The sequence below is a fragment of the Populus nigra genome, chromosome 3 (genome assembly GCF_951802175.1).
Source record: "Populus nigra chromosome 3, ddPopNigr1.1, whole genome shotgun sequence".
NCBI lineage: Eukaryota > Viridiplantae > Streptophyta > Magnoliopsida > Malpighiales > Salicaceae > Populus > Populus nigra.
This window is the reverse complement of record NC_084854.1, coordinates 7610403-7629570: the sequence shown is the minus strand read 5'-3', so window position 1 is coordinate 7629570 and position 19168 is coordinate 7610403. Positions and strand designations below refer to the sequence as shown.

The window sequence follows — 19168 nt, the reverse complement described above, 5'->3', positions numbered from 1 at the left end:
TCCTATGAACTTTAAAAAAATATAAAGATGATCGCTAGCATCAAGGGCGGAGCTAAAAATACTTTTTATCCTGGGCTATGAACAAATAAATATAAATTATTTTTTAATATCAATGAATAGACACTCTGGTTTCAGACCTTTTGTTTTCCATCACTTCTCATTCTAAGAAATCATACTCCATAGCGGTGGGAGTTAAAAAAAAACATAGAGGTGTGTCTGTTTTGGAGTGGCTTGGTAAGGAATAAAGATGGAGAGAGAGAGAGAGAGAGAGAGAGAGATTCCAGCCATTTGGGCTTTACCCGAATTATTGGAGAAGTTCTATTCTTAATTTTTAATTTTTCTTGCACCATCAACAATCTTTGGCATCATTTGATACACAATCCTACAGTCTGTTCATGTTCAAGCATTATGATTGAAGTGAGAAATATTTGGAGACGATGGCCATCATGGGTTCCGCACCTTTCCCATCTGAAATTGCTGGAGAGATCAATGAATGATATATACCCATAATAGGTGAATTCCCTCCTGGAAACACTAATTCCAACTTTAAGCCCAGTCAACGAGGATTTGGAGGCAGACTTTCGATTGGCATCCAAGAATTTAAAATGTAGAGAGGTCTAACATTGAGAGGATCAGAAAGGCTAATTCCTTGTGCTAACAGTGACAATACATGAAATGGAAAGGAAAGCCATAACAAAATTGCCTGACTGTCAAGGGTCTTGCGCTAAAAGCAGTTAACTAGAATTACAAAAATCATGCTTAAGTAATGCTTCTGACAGTAACTCATTTATTATATCCCCTGACCACTTGCAAAAATCAAACAGAAATGTAACTCGGTGTTGGTGAGGTTATGAAGCGACTATAAGTCGAACAAAAAGACCTCTCAAAAGGGTCAACTTCAGCACCCTCCATGGCACCACTTTTTGCAGCGGTGAATTTTCGCAGCACACTTGTCAGTGATGAAACAATTTCTGACATAGGTGGACGGAAGAACTTTTCAGGCTGTTCAAGTTTCAAGGGAAAAAAATTAACAGCCTCAAATGAATAATCACATAATACCATCTTTTCCAATCTTCTCTCACATAGATTGTTTATAGATGTTTATGCCAATACCTGAATGCAGAGCAAGACAACGTCTGCAAACCGAGATAGAGTCTTGGAGGGGAGTGTTTTGATGCCCGGGTCAACCATCTGAATCAAACTCTCATTGTCATGCAGCCGAGACGAAGCCCATTTCACCAAAGATTGCTCCGCTCTTGGTCTTGAGCTGTGTTAGAGACAGAAAAGGATATCAGAAGACCATGCAGAAATTTGATAGAGGCAGGGGGGACAAAGTCTACCCATCAAAAGGTCTCCTTCCAGTTAATAGCTCCAAAAGCAACACTCCAAACGCATAAATGTCACTCTTGGTGTTGTCAGTTACTGGTTCCCCATGTTCAGGAGCAATATAGCCCGTGTCACCAATAGCAATTTCAGAAGCCTGTTTGTATCAACAACATCGGATGAGCCCTTCTTCATTCTCTATCAAAAAATATGGTTAACTTGACTAGAGATGCATTTGGTGCAGCTTGAATGACATATAAGCAGCTAAGATAAAAGGGATTTGAGGAAGAAAGAAACTCAATGCTCAGAAATTCTGTTGTGAAAACGTTTCTGACACAAGTCGTTTCAAATCCTCTAAAAGAATTCTCCTTGAAACAATATCAGAGAAGATTCTGTTTGTTGTATTAAACTCAATCCATCTAGAAGGTCAAGGAAGGCAACCACCGGTCAGCCAGCCACCAGCTATGACCGACCAGCCGCCAGCCACCAGCCGCAGCCGCCAGCCGCCTTCACACCACCGTCCACAGCCGCCTTCACACTTGACGGTTGAATTTTCTTGTTTTGAATTCGTGTATAAATAGCAAGCTGAGCTTATGCTATTAGGTGTGGGAGAGTAGAGAGAATAGAGAGAAACACTAGAGAGAAAGAGAGGGTGTGTATTGTTAAGCTTGTTGTAAGTTTATTTTGTGTTTGTAAGCTTTTGTTCTTGAAATAAAACTTTGTGTTTTATCCCCTCTGAGTGTTTCAAAGCCACCACCAGTGGTTCCTCCCACCAACAATTGGTATCAGAGCCCCGTTCGTCAGAAAACAGAGGTATTTTCAGAGATAGCCGAATTTTCAAAGTTGTCAAAAACAAGTTTTGATCATTCCACCGTGTAGAACTCATCCATACGAACTCACTGCCGCAAAAATCAGCTCAATCGGACACCGGGGTGCGCCACACGCGCCGCCTGAAGATCCGGTGACTGTAGCCCAGTCGCACCCACGCGCGCCAGAGGAAGAAGACGAGTGACGTCCACGCGCGCCATATTTGAGCCGTTTAAGCCGAGCCTCAAGCCAAGCCTCCAGCCGAGCCGAAGAATATTCCCGAGAATATTCCCTTTTCAAGCCGAGCCGCTAAGCCGAGCCGATATTAGCCGAAGCCGAGCCGATAGAATATTCCACAGAATATTCCCGGTTCAACCCAGCGAACCGCCCGACGCCCAGAATTGGTTTTTGGACCGGTTCACCCATTTTATGACCCGATTTCTACAAATTCAGACCGGTTCCCGACTATTTCGACCATTCCGGATCGATCTACAGTGTCCGTTTTGCCAAATTCAACTCCCATAAGGAGATATAGTCATTAAAAGAGCAAAATGACTACAGAAAGTACACAAACACTCATCCCGAAGCTGACCAAAGACAACTATGATAGTTGGTGCATCAGATTAAAGGCATTCCTTGGTTCACAAGAGTGTTTGGAGATTGTACACTATGGTTATGATGAACCAGAGTCCAAAGAAGAAGAAAATGCTTTACAAGAGGCACAAAAGCAAGCCCTGAAAGTCAACAGAAAGAAGGACAACAAAGCAAAGACCATCACTACCAAGGTCTTGATGAAGATACATTTGAGATCATAGCTTCCGCTGAAACATCAAAAGACATATGGGAGGCTCTCCAACAAAAGTACAAAGGTGCTGACAGAATCAAGAAGATTCGTCTTCAATCTTTGCGAGGTGAATTTGAGTTATTGCAAATGAAGTCCTCGGAATCTATTTCTGATTATCACACAAGGATTATGGTGATAGTCAATCAGATGAGGAGAAATGGAGAAGCCATCGTCGATTCTCGAATTACTGAGAAAATTTTGAGATCCCTAGATCCAAAATTTGATTTTGTTGTTGTCGCTATTGAAGAGTCCAAAGAAGTGGACAAGTTGACAGTTGATGAGCTTATGAGTTCTTTGCAAGCTCATGAGCAGAAGATTGTAAAGCGAAATGGAGATAAGGCCATCGAGCATGCCTTACAAGCAAAGCTGTCTCTCAAGGACAGATATGTGCAAGGGGAGACTTCAACAAGTGGATATACCACTCAAGCAGGAAGTCAACAATCCAGAGGAGGATTCCAGAGATTCCAAGGAAGAGGTTCTTGGAATACAAGCTTCAGAGGAAGAGGTGGCAGAAATACCACCAGAGGAGGCCAAAGACAACAAGCATTCACTCCTAGAGGAAGAGGAGGCGGTTACAATAACCGTGATAAGAGAAATATCCAGTGTTATAGGTGCAATCAATTTGGGCACTATAGCACTGAATGTCAAAGGAAAGCTCCGTTGGAGATACGTGAGCAAGCCAACTATGCAGAGAAGGATGACAGAGAAGAAGCTGCATTTCTTGTCCAACAAGAACTTAGTGAGAAACAGGAAAATATATGGTATCTAGATACTGGAGCCAGCAATCACATGTGCGGCTACCGAGAGTTATTTAGTGATCTAGATGAGACCAAGCAAGGTCTAGTTACTTTTGGAGATACCACAAAGGTTCCATTCAAAGGTAAAGGCAGCATCCCAATCAAGATGAAGAACGGCGATTCCAGCCACATCGCCAATGTCTATTATGTCCCAGCCATAAAGCAGAACCTGATTAGCTTAGGTCAACTTTTGGAGAGAGGATATACTTTTTACTCGAAGAATTTTCATCTGACAATTAGAGACAACAATGGGAGATTAATGGCCTATGTGAAAATGTCCAAGAATAGGATGTTTCCTTTGAACATCCAGTATGATGCAGCAAGGTGTTTGAGTGCCATCACCAACAGTGAAGAATGGCTTTGGCACCTGAGGCTTGGACATCTGAATTTCACGAGCTTGAAGATGCTAGCAAGCAAGAAGATGGTCAAAGGTTTGCCCCACATTGATCATCCAGATGAAGTCTGTGAGAGTTGTGTCCTCAGCAAACATCACAGATCCAATTTTGCCAAAGAAGTCAACTGGAGAGCAAAGAGGCCACTGGAGTTAGTGCACACAGATGTGTGTGGCCCAATAACGCCTATGTCGACTGGACAAAATAGGTACTTCCTCACGTTTATTGATGATTTTAGCAGAAAGACGTGGATATACTTTCTGAAGAGGAAGTCAGAAGTATTCAATTGTTTTAAAGATTTTAAAGCAATTGTGGAGAAGCAAAGTGGCTACATGATCAGAACCGTGAGATCTGATCAAGGTGGAGAATATACAGCAAATGACTTTGAAGCCTATTGTACACAACAAGGCATCAGACATCAGACAACACCTGCGTATACACCACAGCTGAATGGTGTAGCTGAAAGGAAGAATCGCACGATTCTTGACATGGCAAGAAGTCTGCTCAAAGCAAAGAAGTTGCCCAAGCAATACTGGGCTGAAGCTGTATCATGTGCAGTGTATCTACTGAATCGCTGCCCAACCAGAAGTTTGCAAGGAGTCACTCCAGAAGAAGCATGGAGTGGTCACAAACCAAGTGTTACTCATCTACGAGTCTTTGGTTGTGTGGCATATGCAAAGATCCCAGATGCAAGAAGGACCAAACTCGATGATAAAAGCGAGAGATGCATCTTTGTGGGATATGGTGAAAGAAGGATGGGATACAAGCTGTATAATCCCATAACGAAGAAGGTGATTATGAGTAGAGATGTTATCTTTGAAGAAGATAAATCTTGGGAATGGAATGATGATAAAGAAGCAACCAAATGGATCAACATTGATTTGATCCTTGAAGGTGAAGAAGTACCAACAGTACTTGTCGAAGAACCAATTGTGCCAGCAGCTGAACCACAAAGTCCGGTGATTATGCCAGCAGTTGAACCACAAAGTCCGGTACACAGATTCCCTGTATTCAACAGGAGGAACACACCAGGAGCATCATCATCAACACCAGCAGCAACATCCTCATCGTCAGAAGGACCAAAAAGGATGAGAAATCTTGAAGAGCTGTACGATGCCACTCAAGTAATGGAAGATACAAATTTGTTTTGTTTCTTTGCAGATAGTGACCCATTAAGCTTCAATGAAGCTGTCACAGAAGAGAAATGGATTAAAGCAATGGATGAAGAAATACATGCCATTGAGAAGAATGATACCTGGAAGCCGACTCATCCACCAGAAAACAAGAAAGCAATAGGTGTCAAAAGGGTCTACAAGACGAAAGCCAAATTAGTGGATAAAGGCTACAAGCAAAGAGAAGGCATTGAAAGGAGAAGTGTTCATGCTTGGCATGACATCCCTCGATTGAGTTTAAAGGGGAGATTTGTTGTATTAAACTCAATCCATCTAGAAGGTCAAGGAAGGCAACCACCGGTCAGCCAGCCACCAGCTATGACCGACCAGCCGCCAGCCACCAGCCGCAGCCGCCAGCCGCCTTCACACCACCGTCCACAGCCGCCTTCACACTTGACGGTTGAATTTTCTTGTTTTGAATTCGTGTATAAATAGCAAGCTGAGCTTATGCTATTAGGTGTGGGAGAGTAGAGAGAATAGAGAGAAACACTAGAGAGAAAGAGAGGGTGTGTATTGTTAAGCTTGTTGTAAGTTTATTTTGTGTTTGTAAGCTTTTGTTCTTGAAATAAAACTTTGTGTTTTATCCCCTCTGAGTGTTTCAAAGCCACCACCAGTGGTTCCTCCCACCAACACTGTTGTGGTCAAATAAACAAGTTGCATCAACTTTTAACATTATCAGCCTACTCTTGCAGTTGTATACTACAATGTTAGGTGACAAAAATTCTGAGAAGATTAGTCATGCACTTACCTTTATTTTAACACTGTTGCTTGTCAGTGGCCTCAAAATAGCTAGTCCGGTGTCACAGAGACGAGGCATAAGCTCTTTATCAAGTAAGACATTGGCAGCCTTTACATTGCCATGAGAAATAGGAGGCGAGAATGTGGAGTGCAAGAACCTGAAATAAAAAATTTCAAGGTGGAAGTAACCAGTGCATGGAAAAATATAACATTTATAATAGACATCAACTTCTTCCACTTCCTACCCCTGATTTTTGCTAAATCAGTTCATGTCCTACCATCTTCAACTCAGAATGCTGAAGCACAGAGATGTATGCTTCCAGAATATTTTCTGTTGCATAAAATGACATAGATCTCCTCATATTTTTTTTTTGCAACTACAGATCTACTCTTATAGTCCTGCAAGGAGGAGTTCAAGAAATGGTCCTACTAAGCAAACCAACCATATGGGATACTTACTCCAAAGCCCGAGCAACACCAAGCGCAATATTGAGACGAATGTTCCATGACAGTGGCTTGTACCCATCACTATGCAGAACATCATGAAGAGACAAATCTCTGATGTAATCATACACGAGGAGATGCTGCCCGTGTTCTACACAGTAGCCAATGAGTGTTACAATATTTGGATGCCTCAGTTGGGAAGCAGTCCAAATCACATCCAAGAATTGTTCTTCTTCTTGGAATGAAAGTGATACCATATTGATGTTTTTCACAACAAATATCTGGAAAAGATAAAAAAATTAGGTGGGGATGGTGGTGGTCAGTGACTTCTCATAACTCTTGTGAATTTCATAAGTAATAAGAAATCAGCATGTTCAAGTATATACTTGGCCATTTTGGAATTCGGCTCTGTAAACAGAACCAAGAGACCCCTCTCCAAGAAGATTCTCTTCACCGAAGTTGTTTGTTGCCAGCTGAAGTTCTGTCACAGTGTAAATGTTTGCACTTACTGGGGCTTTATATATCGAGAAACTTTTTCTTGCTGAATTTTTTTCATTTCTGTTGTGGCAAATACGAGGGATATGCGTTGGGAAAAGAAGTGAAGGAGATCGGGGAGGCAATAGTTGTGGGTTCACTTCAGATGCTACTGGAAAAAGACATAACCGTTGGAAGAGGAGGGATGGTAAAGAAAAATTTGTTAATAAAAGAATCAGCAAGAATATGCCGTACAGTTAATATCTCTAGTATCAACTTGAAAACAGATGGAAAGATAAAGAGTAATTGATATCAAAAGCAAATGGAAGGTAATACCACCTCAATTAAATTTCTCAGAAGGTGAATAAAATCAGTTAACAAAGTCATGCAGCTCTATAGATTCCAAATCACTACGATAGTATTGTTTTGTGTGAACCAATAGTTCATTTGAATTGTTGATAATTGGATAGAAACACAAAAAGAAGCAGCACAAAACTGCACTTATAGTGGAAATATGGAATGGAAACTACAACCAAGAAAGGTTTCACAATTATGGCATGAGCAAATATATTGGATGTCATATGTATCTGAAAATCCATATCAGTCTGCAGCTTATGCAGACACAAATTAATATCACATTTTCATATTAAGTGTGCATCCAAGATAAGAGTACATATTTTTGCACACAATTCTGACCTCTAGTTGTCCTGACAGAACAAGAATGGCGGGATCGCTTGATACGCAATGCAATGAAGATTGCAGCGCAAGTCACCACCAGAGCTACCACACCCACTGCAAAAACTATTCCACCAGGGCCCAACCTTTTCTTCTTGTGTCCATTTACCTTGATATAATTCTCCATGGCACTTGACTCGGTGGTTGGGGGACCATTAAAATTTTGCCCAATGGATCCATTATCCGAAGGATAATTCCAGGGAGGATAATTTGCCCCTATGTGGAACTGATTTCCGTCAATCCTGGTGAAAGGTAGAGAGGAAAGGAAATTGATGAATAGTTAGTTAATGCAGGCAATTAAAAGCAAAGCAGCTGAAATCTTCCAAACTCACCATAGATCGGGTATTAACTGAAATTGAGTTGGAATTACACCACTGAAGTGATTGGTTTGGATATTCCTGATGATAATAGAAATATGCGAGAACAAAATAATCAAATTTACATATCAGCCTAATTTTCAAAAAGAACAAAAAACATGTGAGAACCTACAGGTCAGTTAGTGAAAGATTAGCCAGGTAGACAACTGAGCCAGTGAACTGGTTGTTCTGTAAGAACCTGTAGATACAGCCAAAAAAACACACAGGAACCAACTTGGTATATCAAGAAACACACCAGGTATAGGACTGAGGAGAATTTAAAGGAAGTTGTATAAAACTCACAATTTGGTAAGATTTGTCAGAGATCCAAAAGAACTTGGCAAATCTCCAGTGAAGTTATTGTATGACAGGTCGCTGTGGCAGCAGATGGAAGGTTCACAAGGAAATGAGAGTGATCATGAATTTACTAGTAATATTATGAAGCATGGCATTGGAACTGATAACATTAGGGAAATAAGGTGACCAAAAAGCAACTTGCTTTGCATGACATACTGCATGGTCAAGATACCCACTTATATAAAATGTTCTGAAATATCAACCAAATCATCGTTCGATTATGGTGCCATCTTTGGTATGGAACAAACAAAATCTCAAAGGCATAATAAAACCAGTTTCCTTGCCAACGTTTGATTAAGAACAAGTTTTTTGAGAAAAAAAGCTTTTTGAACAAATTACAATTTTTTAATGCAAGATGGCAACAAGGAAGAAAATGAGTTGGTTTGATATTCTTATTAACGAAATATTTCTTCCTTGTGATCTAATTAAAGAAACTGTGCTGATGAAGGCTGCACCAATAAAACAGCGTCGGAATTATGCTATGGTTTTATTTAACAGAAGACCCAGTGTATATACTTCTCTAAAGAGTGCAGCCTTTGACAAAGCTAAACCCAAACGGCTAGAAGAAGCTTACATCTCTTTTAGGTTCTGTAGGCCAGTAAACACATTGCCAATGGGTCCAGACAGTGAATTGTGACTCAAATTCCTGCAAAAATACAACCAAAGAATTTATAACTGAACAAGACCAAGCAAAAAAAAATATATATATAGAAAAATAGAAAATAGGCTGTAGAATGGTGACAATCAGCTTACAGATGACGAAGTAACTCTACACCTGGTAAGGAAAGGGGTATACTTTTGCTCAAGTAGTTGTATGCTAAGTTTCTGCATCGATTAAGTCAAACATTATCCTATATTAAATAAACACAACCAAAGATAAAGATGCATAGTTAGGTTCTCGTGTGGCTAAAGCACTATAGATATAATCAAAGTAATACATAATTTACAACCAGAGCATGCAGAAGAGCTTACATATGAGTGGCATTAGGTGGCAAAGCATATGGTATTTCACCCCCAATATAATTGGAGCTAACATCCCTACCACAGAAAAGCAAATTTAAGAATCAAATGAGAAGAAGAATTTAGATAACTGAATCTAAGACAAGAAAAATCACTTACAGATGCTTCAAGCTATGGAGATAATGCAGCTGGGTTCCAAGGAACCCACTGAGGTTCAGTCCTTGAAGTTTACTGCACAACGTGAAAGAAAAAATTACTGTTGGAAATGTTGTCCAGGTAACTAATAGAAACAATGTATAGATTGTGAGATAGGAATATGTCCACACAGGTATAATACAGATGGCCCAGCACATGAGACTCCAGTCCATGATTCCCCACATGGATCTCCTCCATCCAATCTCCATTCCTTTAGCTGTGGGGGGTTACTCAGGGCCTTGTATAGATCTTGAAGTGCTATGACTGCATTAACATTAGAAGATAATAATCAGATTATTGTGTTTAACAAACAGTATCAGTATCATCATGTTATGTCTAGAATAATTATGTAAATAGTTATTCATTATTGTGTTTACCAAACAGTATCAGTATCATCATGTTCTGATAATCAATCAATAGTTTAGTGGGTGATGAACAAATAAATAAAACCGAGTCAAAATGATGCAATTAAGCCCTAATCATCAGTAATCACAATCTATACATGATGTACAAGTGAGCTTATACACGCTAGATAATTGCTCTATCAGTAACGGCAGATATCGAGATGATAGGGCACCACATCATATTGCTCCCTTGTAGCCTCATTTTCCCGGTAAAGAAAAGGAAGCTAAACATGGGTGGTTTTTCTTCTTCTTTTTTTCCTGTTTGGTTTCTGAGTAAACCAAGAAGAAGAAAAGAAAATTGAAATCAAAACTTTTATTTTATAGGAAAATCAAATTAAACTCTTGATTGAATCCTGAGTCTATGCTCTTCTCGTTCCAAATAATTAAAACGCATAAGAAGAAAACTTTCTTCTTTGTTAATCAGTTACTAAATAACAGTACTGATTATAAATGCTGTAATTAAATTCCTACAATTTCTCTCAGCATCCAAACAGATATTGCCAAAGAGCATTCTGGTGAATTATGGCCACAAAAGAATTTATAAAAACCACGCAAGAACACTCAATAGATCACTAAAAATGCAAGATTAAAGGTGAAATTAACTAGATTTACCATCAGAAGCATCAGTAGAAGCAGAAGCTTGAAAAGAAAGAATCGCCAAGAACACAATCACAACAAAACCCCAATGCAGTCTCTGGCTCGCCATTGTAACTCCAAGAAACTACACTTTATCACTTTCTTTTACGTATAAACAAATAGGAAACGCTCAAATCTTTACAAAATTTTCAGTCGCTCCTGTTCGGTTCCCGAGAAATTAAAGAGAGATTTTTAAAGCTCGAAACTACAAAAACTAACAAAAGTTGGCGGATTAAGTTGCAGGAGGAAGGTTCTTAATTTTCTTTTCTTTTCTGTTTTCTCAGTGGCCAAGCAGAGCAGAAAATTACTGTACGGTTCGTCCTTGATATTTAGAGCGAGAGGGGGGGAATTTGGGGCGGTTTTTGTTCGTTATACAGAGAGAGGGGAGAGTGTGATAGAGACGGTTGTTGATCACATGACATGTGTAGATATAACTGATTAACTGAATTCAGCCACGTCAGCAAAAGAATTAATAGATGTAAGCAGCAGGGATGAGCTTTGGGCTGCTGAAAAGCCTTTTTTGGGCTCAGTATTGGCTGACCTATTTAATCTCTCTTTGAGTTTTGATCTGGGTATCAACTAATGACAGAATCACTCACTAGATAGTAAAAAACCTGAATAACCGAGCAAAATAAAAAAATAAAAAAAGTTAATAAAAAAGATTTAAATCAAGAAAAAACCTGAAAAAACCAATTAGAAAAACTAAAAAAAATATCTAGTTTAGTTCGATTCAAGTTCGGTTTAAAATCTCTAAAACTTTTCAAACTGAACCAACCCAAACCGATTTAGTCTAAACTCCTAATTTTTAAACCACGCCAAAAAACTAGGTATAAAAGATCTCTCTCTCTCTCTCTCTTTCTAAAACCCTAATTCTCTCTCACCTCTCGCAACTAGGTAACCACCCTAAACTAAAGTGTCTCCTCTCTTGCAATCTTTACCTTACAGTCTACCATTTTCTCTCACATAAGTTGTAACCTCTCCCCTCCATCTCCTTTTCTTTTATTTTCTTTGTGTCTTTGGTCTCTCAAATTCAGTGCACTCTCTTTCTTTGTAAATTTCTTAATCTTGTGTTTTTTATGTTTGTTTTGGTCCAAAATTACATGTAATATTAAGCATGTTGTGACTAAGGTTTTTAAATAAGGGAAAACTTGAATTATTTTAACACGTTTATGTTTAAGAGCTAGTTAATGTAAAATTGTGATTTAGTAGAATTTTGACTTGATTTCTTATCATCCATTTGGTGTGAGAATAAATTTAACATTTTTTCTGTTCAATTTAAACATCTATTCATCTATCCCTGAAGTTCTGCAAATTGCAAATCTGGATAGTGGGCAAGAGTGAATGACATTTTGGGTATTGTAGGCAGATTCAAAAATCAATTTCAGATTTTGACCATGTGCAATAACTAGAATTTTTATTACTACATAAAATAGAATAACAAGAATTCATAACTTGATTGTTGTTTCCATCTTATGTATAATGCTTTTATGTGAAGATTCTTTTCATCACCTACTTGATTTTAGATATTGAAACTCATATTTTATCAACAATCATTATGAAATAGAAACATCACAACCTGTAAACTTGAATTTGTTGGATTGTACTATTGTTAAATTCTTAATTTTATTGAATTAAAATTTGTTGGATTACACTATTGTCAAATTATGATTGTTATTGAATTAGAATTTGTTGAAGTATACTATTATAAAATTATGAGTGTTATTGAATTAGAATTTATTGGATTACATAGGTTGATTCAAAGAAGAATCAAAAGAACATAAAGCTTTTTAGTTTAAGGATTGAGAAAATGCTAGATCATTGGTGAAGTTCTTAAAAATCTTTGTTGCCTTTACTTATTATGATAGTTTTATGGGACATAATTATCTATTAAGTTTCTTTTTGAATTTTGGGTTACTTCTTTAGAGGTATTGACTAGTTTCCTTTCTAATATAATATTCAATTGTAGCAGTTACCTTATGCTTTCACCTATCATGATTTAATAAAGAAATGACAATATTTGGTTCATTTGGATTGTTGATGCAATTATATATTAGAAGTTATTCTTGTCATCCATTCCTTTTATTATTGAGTTTAATGCCTTGATTCCTAAATGAAATGTTGACTATTGCATACTAGTGTTATAGATTATGCGAGGAAGAAACATTGGCGTGAGTTATACCACTAATAAGAGGAATCATAACCTTACATGAATGCATTAGAATTTTCTAATGTGACTTCTTACAATTTTCACTTTAGATGGAAGTTTTGTACTTTTTTTTATTTTATTTAATACATTGATTTCAAGTTTTACCTAAGATGATTGTTTTGATATTGCTTCTCACTTATTTTGAATACTATAAAGTTTTGTTTGATACTATATTCTTATTTGATTTTCTAGCGGTAAAGTTTGATTTTTTATTTGACTTGTTATGTCATGGCCTATTGATATTGTACGAAAAACATAGTTTAGAGTGTTTTTCATTGGTTGAAAACTAGATTAAGAATATTGGATTTTGGATTGTTTTCTCATTTGAATATTGATATCGTAATAACAAGGTTGATATTATATTTTGACTACCAATTGATACTATATTTTCTTCAGAATATTGCTACTAATTATTTTATAGCAAGCATAATTGATTTTGTTGTAAAGAAGGTTTCGTGATTATTAAAAGAATTATAAAGCACAAATAAAAGATAAAAAAAAATCACAATTGAAATTAGCTTTATTCATAAAAAAAAAGCTTGTAAAAAACTTAAAAAATAGGTTTTGCTGGTTTCTTATATGAAAAAACCGAACAGTTCAAATCAAGATTTATTGGTTTAAGTTGATTTTTTATTGGTTCTGAATGTAGTTTATTTTAATTGCAAACCAAACCTAACCAAGAATCACCTGGAGTAAAGAGAGAAACAAAAAGATAGTGAATCAAAACAACATATGGTTATTAATTTTAAGGCTTTATTTATTGAATTGGAAATATAAATTTATAGAGGAGTTTTTTCTAAAGAACATGTCTGTAACTTTCTTGGCTATCAATTTCCCGAGCTTGTTATAGATTGAAAGTGAAAAGTAGCAAACAAATAAGGTTCTATGTTTTAACTCATGTTTTCACATGTGGTTTTTGGTGTCATGTTTTATCATTTGTACAAAATGTCAACCACAATAAAAGCAACAAAAGAAGGATAAGCAAACCTTGGAAAAATAAAAGCTCTGATCCCTCAATCTAACATTGGGTTTAAGATGTTAAAGAAAATGAGTTATAACCCTAGTTTAGCCCTTGGCAAGGAGTATTCAGGAAGAGCTAAGTTAGTGGGGATTCAGATTTGACGAACACGAGTAGAGATCAGAAGGGAGGATCCGTATAAGGAAAAAAAAAGGAAGAGAGAAGAGAATGAGTCAGAGAGGAACAAATAGAAGGAATAGGATTTGATGAAGGAATTTGGGTATAGGCAAAAGTCTCAGTGACAGAGCTGGAGAGTTGTAATAAATCTTGAAAAAGCAAAAGCAACTCTTCTCTTTATCAACTAAATAATAAAAAAGTTGTGGTGTCAAATAAGAATAAGGATGAAGAGGTTGGTGCACATCATAAAGAGAGAGAGGAAGAGATAATAGAAGAGGTATGTTCTCTAAAATCAATTTTTGCACTGGATATTTTTTTAGTTGGTTAATGCTTTTTAAGAAATTAAGTGACATTGCATTTAATTTCACATTCAAAATGACTTTATAAGGATTGTTTTTATTAATTGTTACCAAATTCTGAATTCCATATATTATTTTTATGGGTTCAAGTTATTTAATCTTCGGTATTTGAATGTTAGTTGAGGTGTTGTTTGGAAGAAATTTGTGTGGTTTAACTTTTTTTTTTGTAATTTATCTAGCCTTTCCAGATTCACATATCGAGTGGATAACCATTGTTATTGTATTTTGCATTGAACATGAACTAGGTTCATATGCTTTCAGGTTGTTAACTTTACCCAACATTTAACCAATCATCTAGAAAGAGTAGATGATGGTCTATAAATATGTGTTATGAAGGATGCTGAATCAATGTTGTTTAAGTTTGTATATGCACCCAATCCCTATGATGTTACTAAAATGCCATGTTATAATAATTGATTTTTAATTTGTTGGTGTAACTGTTATAATAATTGATTGCTTTTAGGTGGGATTTGTATAAAAACAATCTACAAAAAACTGATTGGGTGATGTTTGATATACAAACTTGTTCAACATCTGAAAGTTCCTTTCTACATATTGTCGCATATAACTTTGTTGAGTGACATTTTTGTCATGTAATGGTGTTTTTTTTTTGTAGAGGATATAAACTCAAAGAAAGAACTTGACTATGCTAACATATATGTCTTGTAGTCAATCATTGGTTACATATGACATTGATTTTGTTCATGTGTGTGTGTGTGTGTGTGTATTTAATTTATTTATAAAAACTTATTTATCTTTAATATTTATCAAAATTTGATTAATGAATCTAGAGTAAAGATAATGTTATTACGACAAAAATAATTTACAAAGAAAATTATAAAGTTGTTATAATTATGAGATTCTTATTGTATCAAAGCATTTTTCGTAAATGTTCTTGGTCAATACTCTATTAAGACTGGACATTAATTATAGTTGTTAAGATTGATACATATTATATTCTTTTCTTTATGAAAAGAAACATTTATTCTCATAAACTGAGATTTGATGGATACCTAGAATTAACATATAGGTGGTTATTAGATGACATATACATTGAACTGACCCGCATGGGAATTTCATATGGAGAGATCACCTAAGTCTATGAAAAGATTCATGTGACAATTGTATAGGTGATCTTTAGACTTGAGATCATTAAGTTTTTTTATATAAAAAGTGTTATATTTTGATCCTGCTACATGTTTAAATCACGGGTAACAAATGAGCAGATGTTAGGTATAACATAAGATATATGAAGGTATTTAAGTAATCAAGAGAGGATTCATTACCTTAGTGAATTAGAGAATTTTTTTTATTTGTTCTCAAATAATATTGATTGTAAATTCTTGTGTAAGGTATAATGAGATTTGAAAAGAGTTTCAAATCTTATTCAAAAAATCAATGACTATGGTGTTGAGAATAAACATGATTTAACTGAGTAGACACATTTTATGATATAATATTTAAATCAGAACATTATTGATGAATCATAATAATTACACTGAGAAACTAGTTATTAAAAGGTTATGTCATACCACTTATGACTTTCCTAATATTTAGAGGATTATGACAAGTTGCTAGACATTGTACTAAATCTTCAAATATAAATCAATCAATTTTTGAATTAATTTATTTAATCCTATTTTATTTAAAATTGTGATTTATATTTTGACTAACTTATTAGGGAACTTAATAGGTCAACTTATTAGGAAACATAATGGGTCACACACATAAGAACCAATGATCAAAAATTAAAATGAATGATTAATCAAGTGTGACTTGATTGTAAATAAATTATAGAAATTAAGAACTAAAATGTAATTAATACAGGGGATAACAATTCTAGATCTAGAAATATTCAAGTAAGGACTTGATTGAATAAATTTGTAAAATTAGCCTAAAATAATATATGTGATATCTTTAAAGGGGTAAATTGACATTTTACCATTTATAGAGTTTTTAGATTTTCTTATAAATAGAATGTTATGCGATGTGAAGATGACTAAAGTACAATACATAAACTCCTAAAATATAAAAGAAAAGAGCTAGCACTTTAAGATATAACAATCCCTCTCTTCTAAAAAGGTTTAGGAGATTTTTCATTTGTGATTCATGTGGATTACAATTATAGACCGGATAATTGGATGATTTGTGGTTTGCAATAACCTAGCCTTGAATCAAATATTCAAAGAAAAAAAAGAACATATGATCTTTAGGTAATTTTCGCATAAACCCTAAATAAATCTAGATATGTCTAACGGGATCCTTAGGACTTTTGAAATATTTTTAAATTTATAGCTTTCATTACCTATAAGTGTTTTGGGAAACCCAATAATGGTATCAGAGCCATCGTCAAATAATTAAGGTTATTGATTTCATATTTTAATTGTTATTTGTGTTAATTTCATATTATTTTTATATGTAAAAAATATTTTTCTCAAAAGTAATTTTTTTATCATGATTTTTCAAAAACAAAATTGTTTGACTACTGTTCTTGGCTAGATCTAGCTAGATTATTTGAATATGATATTCTAGCCAGAATCCATCATTATAAAAAAAAATTATTTTTTAATGGTTATCATAGTCGTTGTTGCAAGAAGCGTCAGACACGAGGGCAACAACCCATGGTTAATACCTTGCCAACACTTCACCAAGAATATTCATACATTCTTATTTTAATCCATAAAAATACTTTTCTATTATTTGTTGTGACGCGTATTAATGATATATTTTTTAATATACTTTTATTTTTTTTATATATTTTTAAATGTTTCCATCATGGCGTGTTAATTAACAATGGTGTTTTTATTTTTTTATATTTTTTATATTTTTAATGTTTTAGGCCGCGTCTAAAAGGAAGGAAGGTTGACGAATCAATTTTTTTTTAATAAATATACAACCTTAATTTTTAAGATATCATGTTTTTGAATAACTTTTAAGCCTTTGTTTTTGTAAAAATAACCTAAAGTTTTTTAATTTTTAATTTTTTTTTCAAACATGTTAAAAATATTAATAATCTTAATAAACCAATTTCTAACCTGAAAAATCAAAATCCAACCAAATAAAAAAAATTATGATTCCAGATCTATTTGTGATGATATGGAATATCATTATCTCCATTGATACCATCTCTTTAAGATGGTTTTTTTGGGTGGCTAGATTATGGATAAACAATCTATATCTCTCTTATCTCATATTAAAACTTAATGGATTAAAACGGGTGATGGGGTAGCACACAAGTGGGCTTGCCATCCCCATGCTAAATCCTGAATTCTCTTGCAAATTAATCTTCCCTTCACCTATGACTTCCCAGTCAAAGCATTGGACCAAGGCTCCAATAGCAGCTTGAACAACCACTAAAGCAAGTGATGAGGCAGGGCATCCTCGCCTCCCACTCCCAAATGGGAGATAATTGAACATTTGCCCTTTCACTTCCATTTGATTCTGTAAATGATTTATGTTAGAGTCAACCATGAATCTATCTGGGTTGAATTCTTCAGGATCTGTCCATGAATTCGGATCTCGTTGGATACTGTAAAGGTTGATTAGCATCCTAGTCTTACCCTTTAAATCAAAGCCATTAATCTTGCAATCTTCAGCACATTGTCTTAGGATTATGGGAGATGGAGGGTGTAGTCTGAGCGTTTCCTTCACAACAGCTTGTAAGTAAGGAAGATTTAAGATATCTGATTCTTTGACTAGCCTTTTCGTCCCAACCGCTAAATCAATTTCTTCCCTCAGTCTGTTGAAAATCTTCTGATGGTTGATTAGCTCAGCCATGATCCATTGAATGGTGAGTGCTGATGTATCAGTGCCAGCCATGATGATGTCCTAGCACGAAAAAAAGACGAACAATAGATTTATTAAGACTCATCATCACACAAGGAGAAGTTCGAGGCTAAAAGAGTTGACTTACTAGGAAGAAAGCCTTGATATCCTTTCTAGTCAAGTTCATTTCAGCATTCGAGTCTCCAGATATTGCTAATAGAATATCCATCAAATCCCTCCATCCTGATCCTTCCATGTCTTTCATCTCCCTCTGATCTTCATGCTCCTTGATGATCTTTTCCACTAAACGATCGAATTTCTCCAGTGCATTTCGAAGCTGTCTTCCATGTCCGAACAAGTCTAGTTTTGCCAAAGGACCCAAAATATTACCTGCACTCAACTTGCCTCCAAGCACCACAATTTGATTAACCAATTCCTTTACCTCCTTAGCTTCATTAGCATCATCCTCTACGCATCTAGTGCTCATAGCCATTCGACAAATGACATTATTTGTCATGGTGATGAACTCCTGCTTTAAATTACAAGACTTCCCTTCTCTTGAAATATTAATTAACGACTCCACAAGTTTCATAATCTCTTCCTCTCTTACATGCACAAGCTGAATAAGCTGTGAAGTGGCAAGAAGCCTGGTCATGCATAGTTTCTTCATGAACCGCCAATAGGTGTTGTATGGTGCAGTGACAAAACCAGACCCCCTGTATATGTTGTTATCCGAGCAATCAAATTCTGGACGAGAAATGAAATTGAGCTCATTGGTTTTCAAGATTTCTTTGGCAATCATGGCATCTGAAACAACATAGCATGTCGATGCGCCCAAATGGAGTTGAATAATTGGACCATGTTTATGAGCTAGGTTGTGCAAGGACTTGGACAAAACCGAGCCTATTAAGTGAAGGTGGCCAATGATAGGCAGAGCTGGTGGACTTGGTGGGGGTCGCACCTTGGTTCCAAAATGTTTATAGTTTTTGATGGATTTACAAAGGATAGTGGAAAGGAACCAACTGGAAATGAGGAAACAAAACAAGAACAGAACATCAGCTGTTGCCAT

At 35.8% G+C, this 19168-nt stretch overlaps 2 protein-coding genes across 3 annotated transcripts; both read right to left on the bottom strand.

The window, feature by feature from the left end:
- Nucleotides 1–634: 634 nt before the first annotated feature.
- LOC133687765 (protein STRUBBELIG-RECEPTOR FAMILY 2) lies at nucleotides 635–11007 on the bottom strand. 2 transcript variants are annotated; one of them, XM_062107073.1, is made up of 16 exons: nucleotides 10611–11007; nucleotides 9726–9858; nucleotides 9559–9630; nucleotides 9412–9477; nucleotides 9193–9264; nucleotides 9014–9085; nucleotides 8386–8457; nucleotides 8216–8281; nucleotides 8059–8124; nucleotides 7688–7968; nucleotides 6904–7163; nucleotides 6533–6798; nucleotides 6084–6231; nucleotides 1341–1480; nucleotides 1114–1267; nucleotides 635–1002 (listed from the first exon to the last, which is right to left on the bottom strand). In XM_062107073.1, exons 1-16 carry the CDS (start codon nucleotides 10702–10704, stop codon nucleotides 817–819), a joined length of 2148 nt encoding a protein of 715 aa, XP_061963057.1. In that variant the 5' UTR covers nucleotides 10705–11007; the 3' UTR covers nucleotides 635–816. The 2 variants fall into 2 exon arrangements, with proteins under 2 accessions (XP_061963057.1, XP_061963059.1); XM_062107075.1 differs by having other exon boundaries at nucleotides 6904–6998.
- A 6510-nt stretch (nucleotides 11008–17517) lies between these two features.
- On the bottom strand, nucleotides 17518–19168 carry LOC133688508 (3,9-dihydroxypterocarpan 6A-monooxygenase-like). The gene is made up of 2 exons (XM_062108006.1): nucleotides 18248–19168; nucleotides 17518–18162 (listed from the first exon to the last, which is right to left on the bottom strand). The coding sequence occupies exons 1-2, from the start codon at nucleotides 19166–19168 to the stop codon at nucleotides 17518–17520; spliced, it is 1566 nt and encodes a 521-aa protein (XP_061963990.1).

Coding starts and splice junctions, on each gene's coding strand:
- LOC133687765 (XM_062107073.1), bottom strand. CDS start 10,704: ATGGCGAGCCAGAGACTGCATTGGGGTTTTGTTGTGATTGTGTTCTTG. Junction 8,282..8,385: donor CTGACAAATCTTACCAAATT/GTGAGTTTTATA, acceptor CTGTATCTACAG/GTTCTTACAGAACAACCAGT. Junction 6,232..6,532: donor GGTGTTGCTCGGGCTTTGGA/GTAAGTATCCCA, acceptor TTTTTATTTCAG/GTTCTTGCACTCCACATTCT.
- LOC133688508 (XM_062108006.1), bottom strand. CDS start 19,168: ATGGCAACAGCTGATGTTCTGTTCTTGTTTTGTTTCCTCATTTCCAGT. Junction 18,163..18,247: donor ATATCAAGGCTTTCTTCCTA/GTAAGTCAACTC, acceptor TTTTCGTGCTAG/GACATCATCATGGCTGGCAC.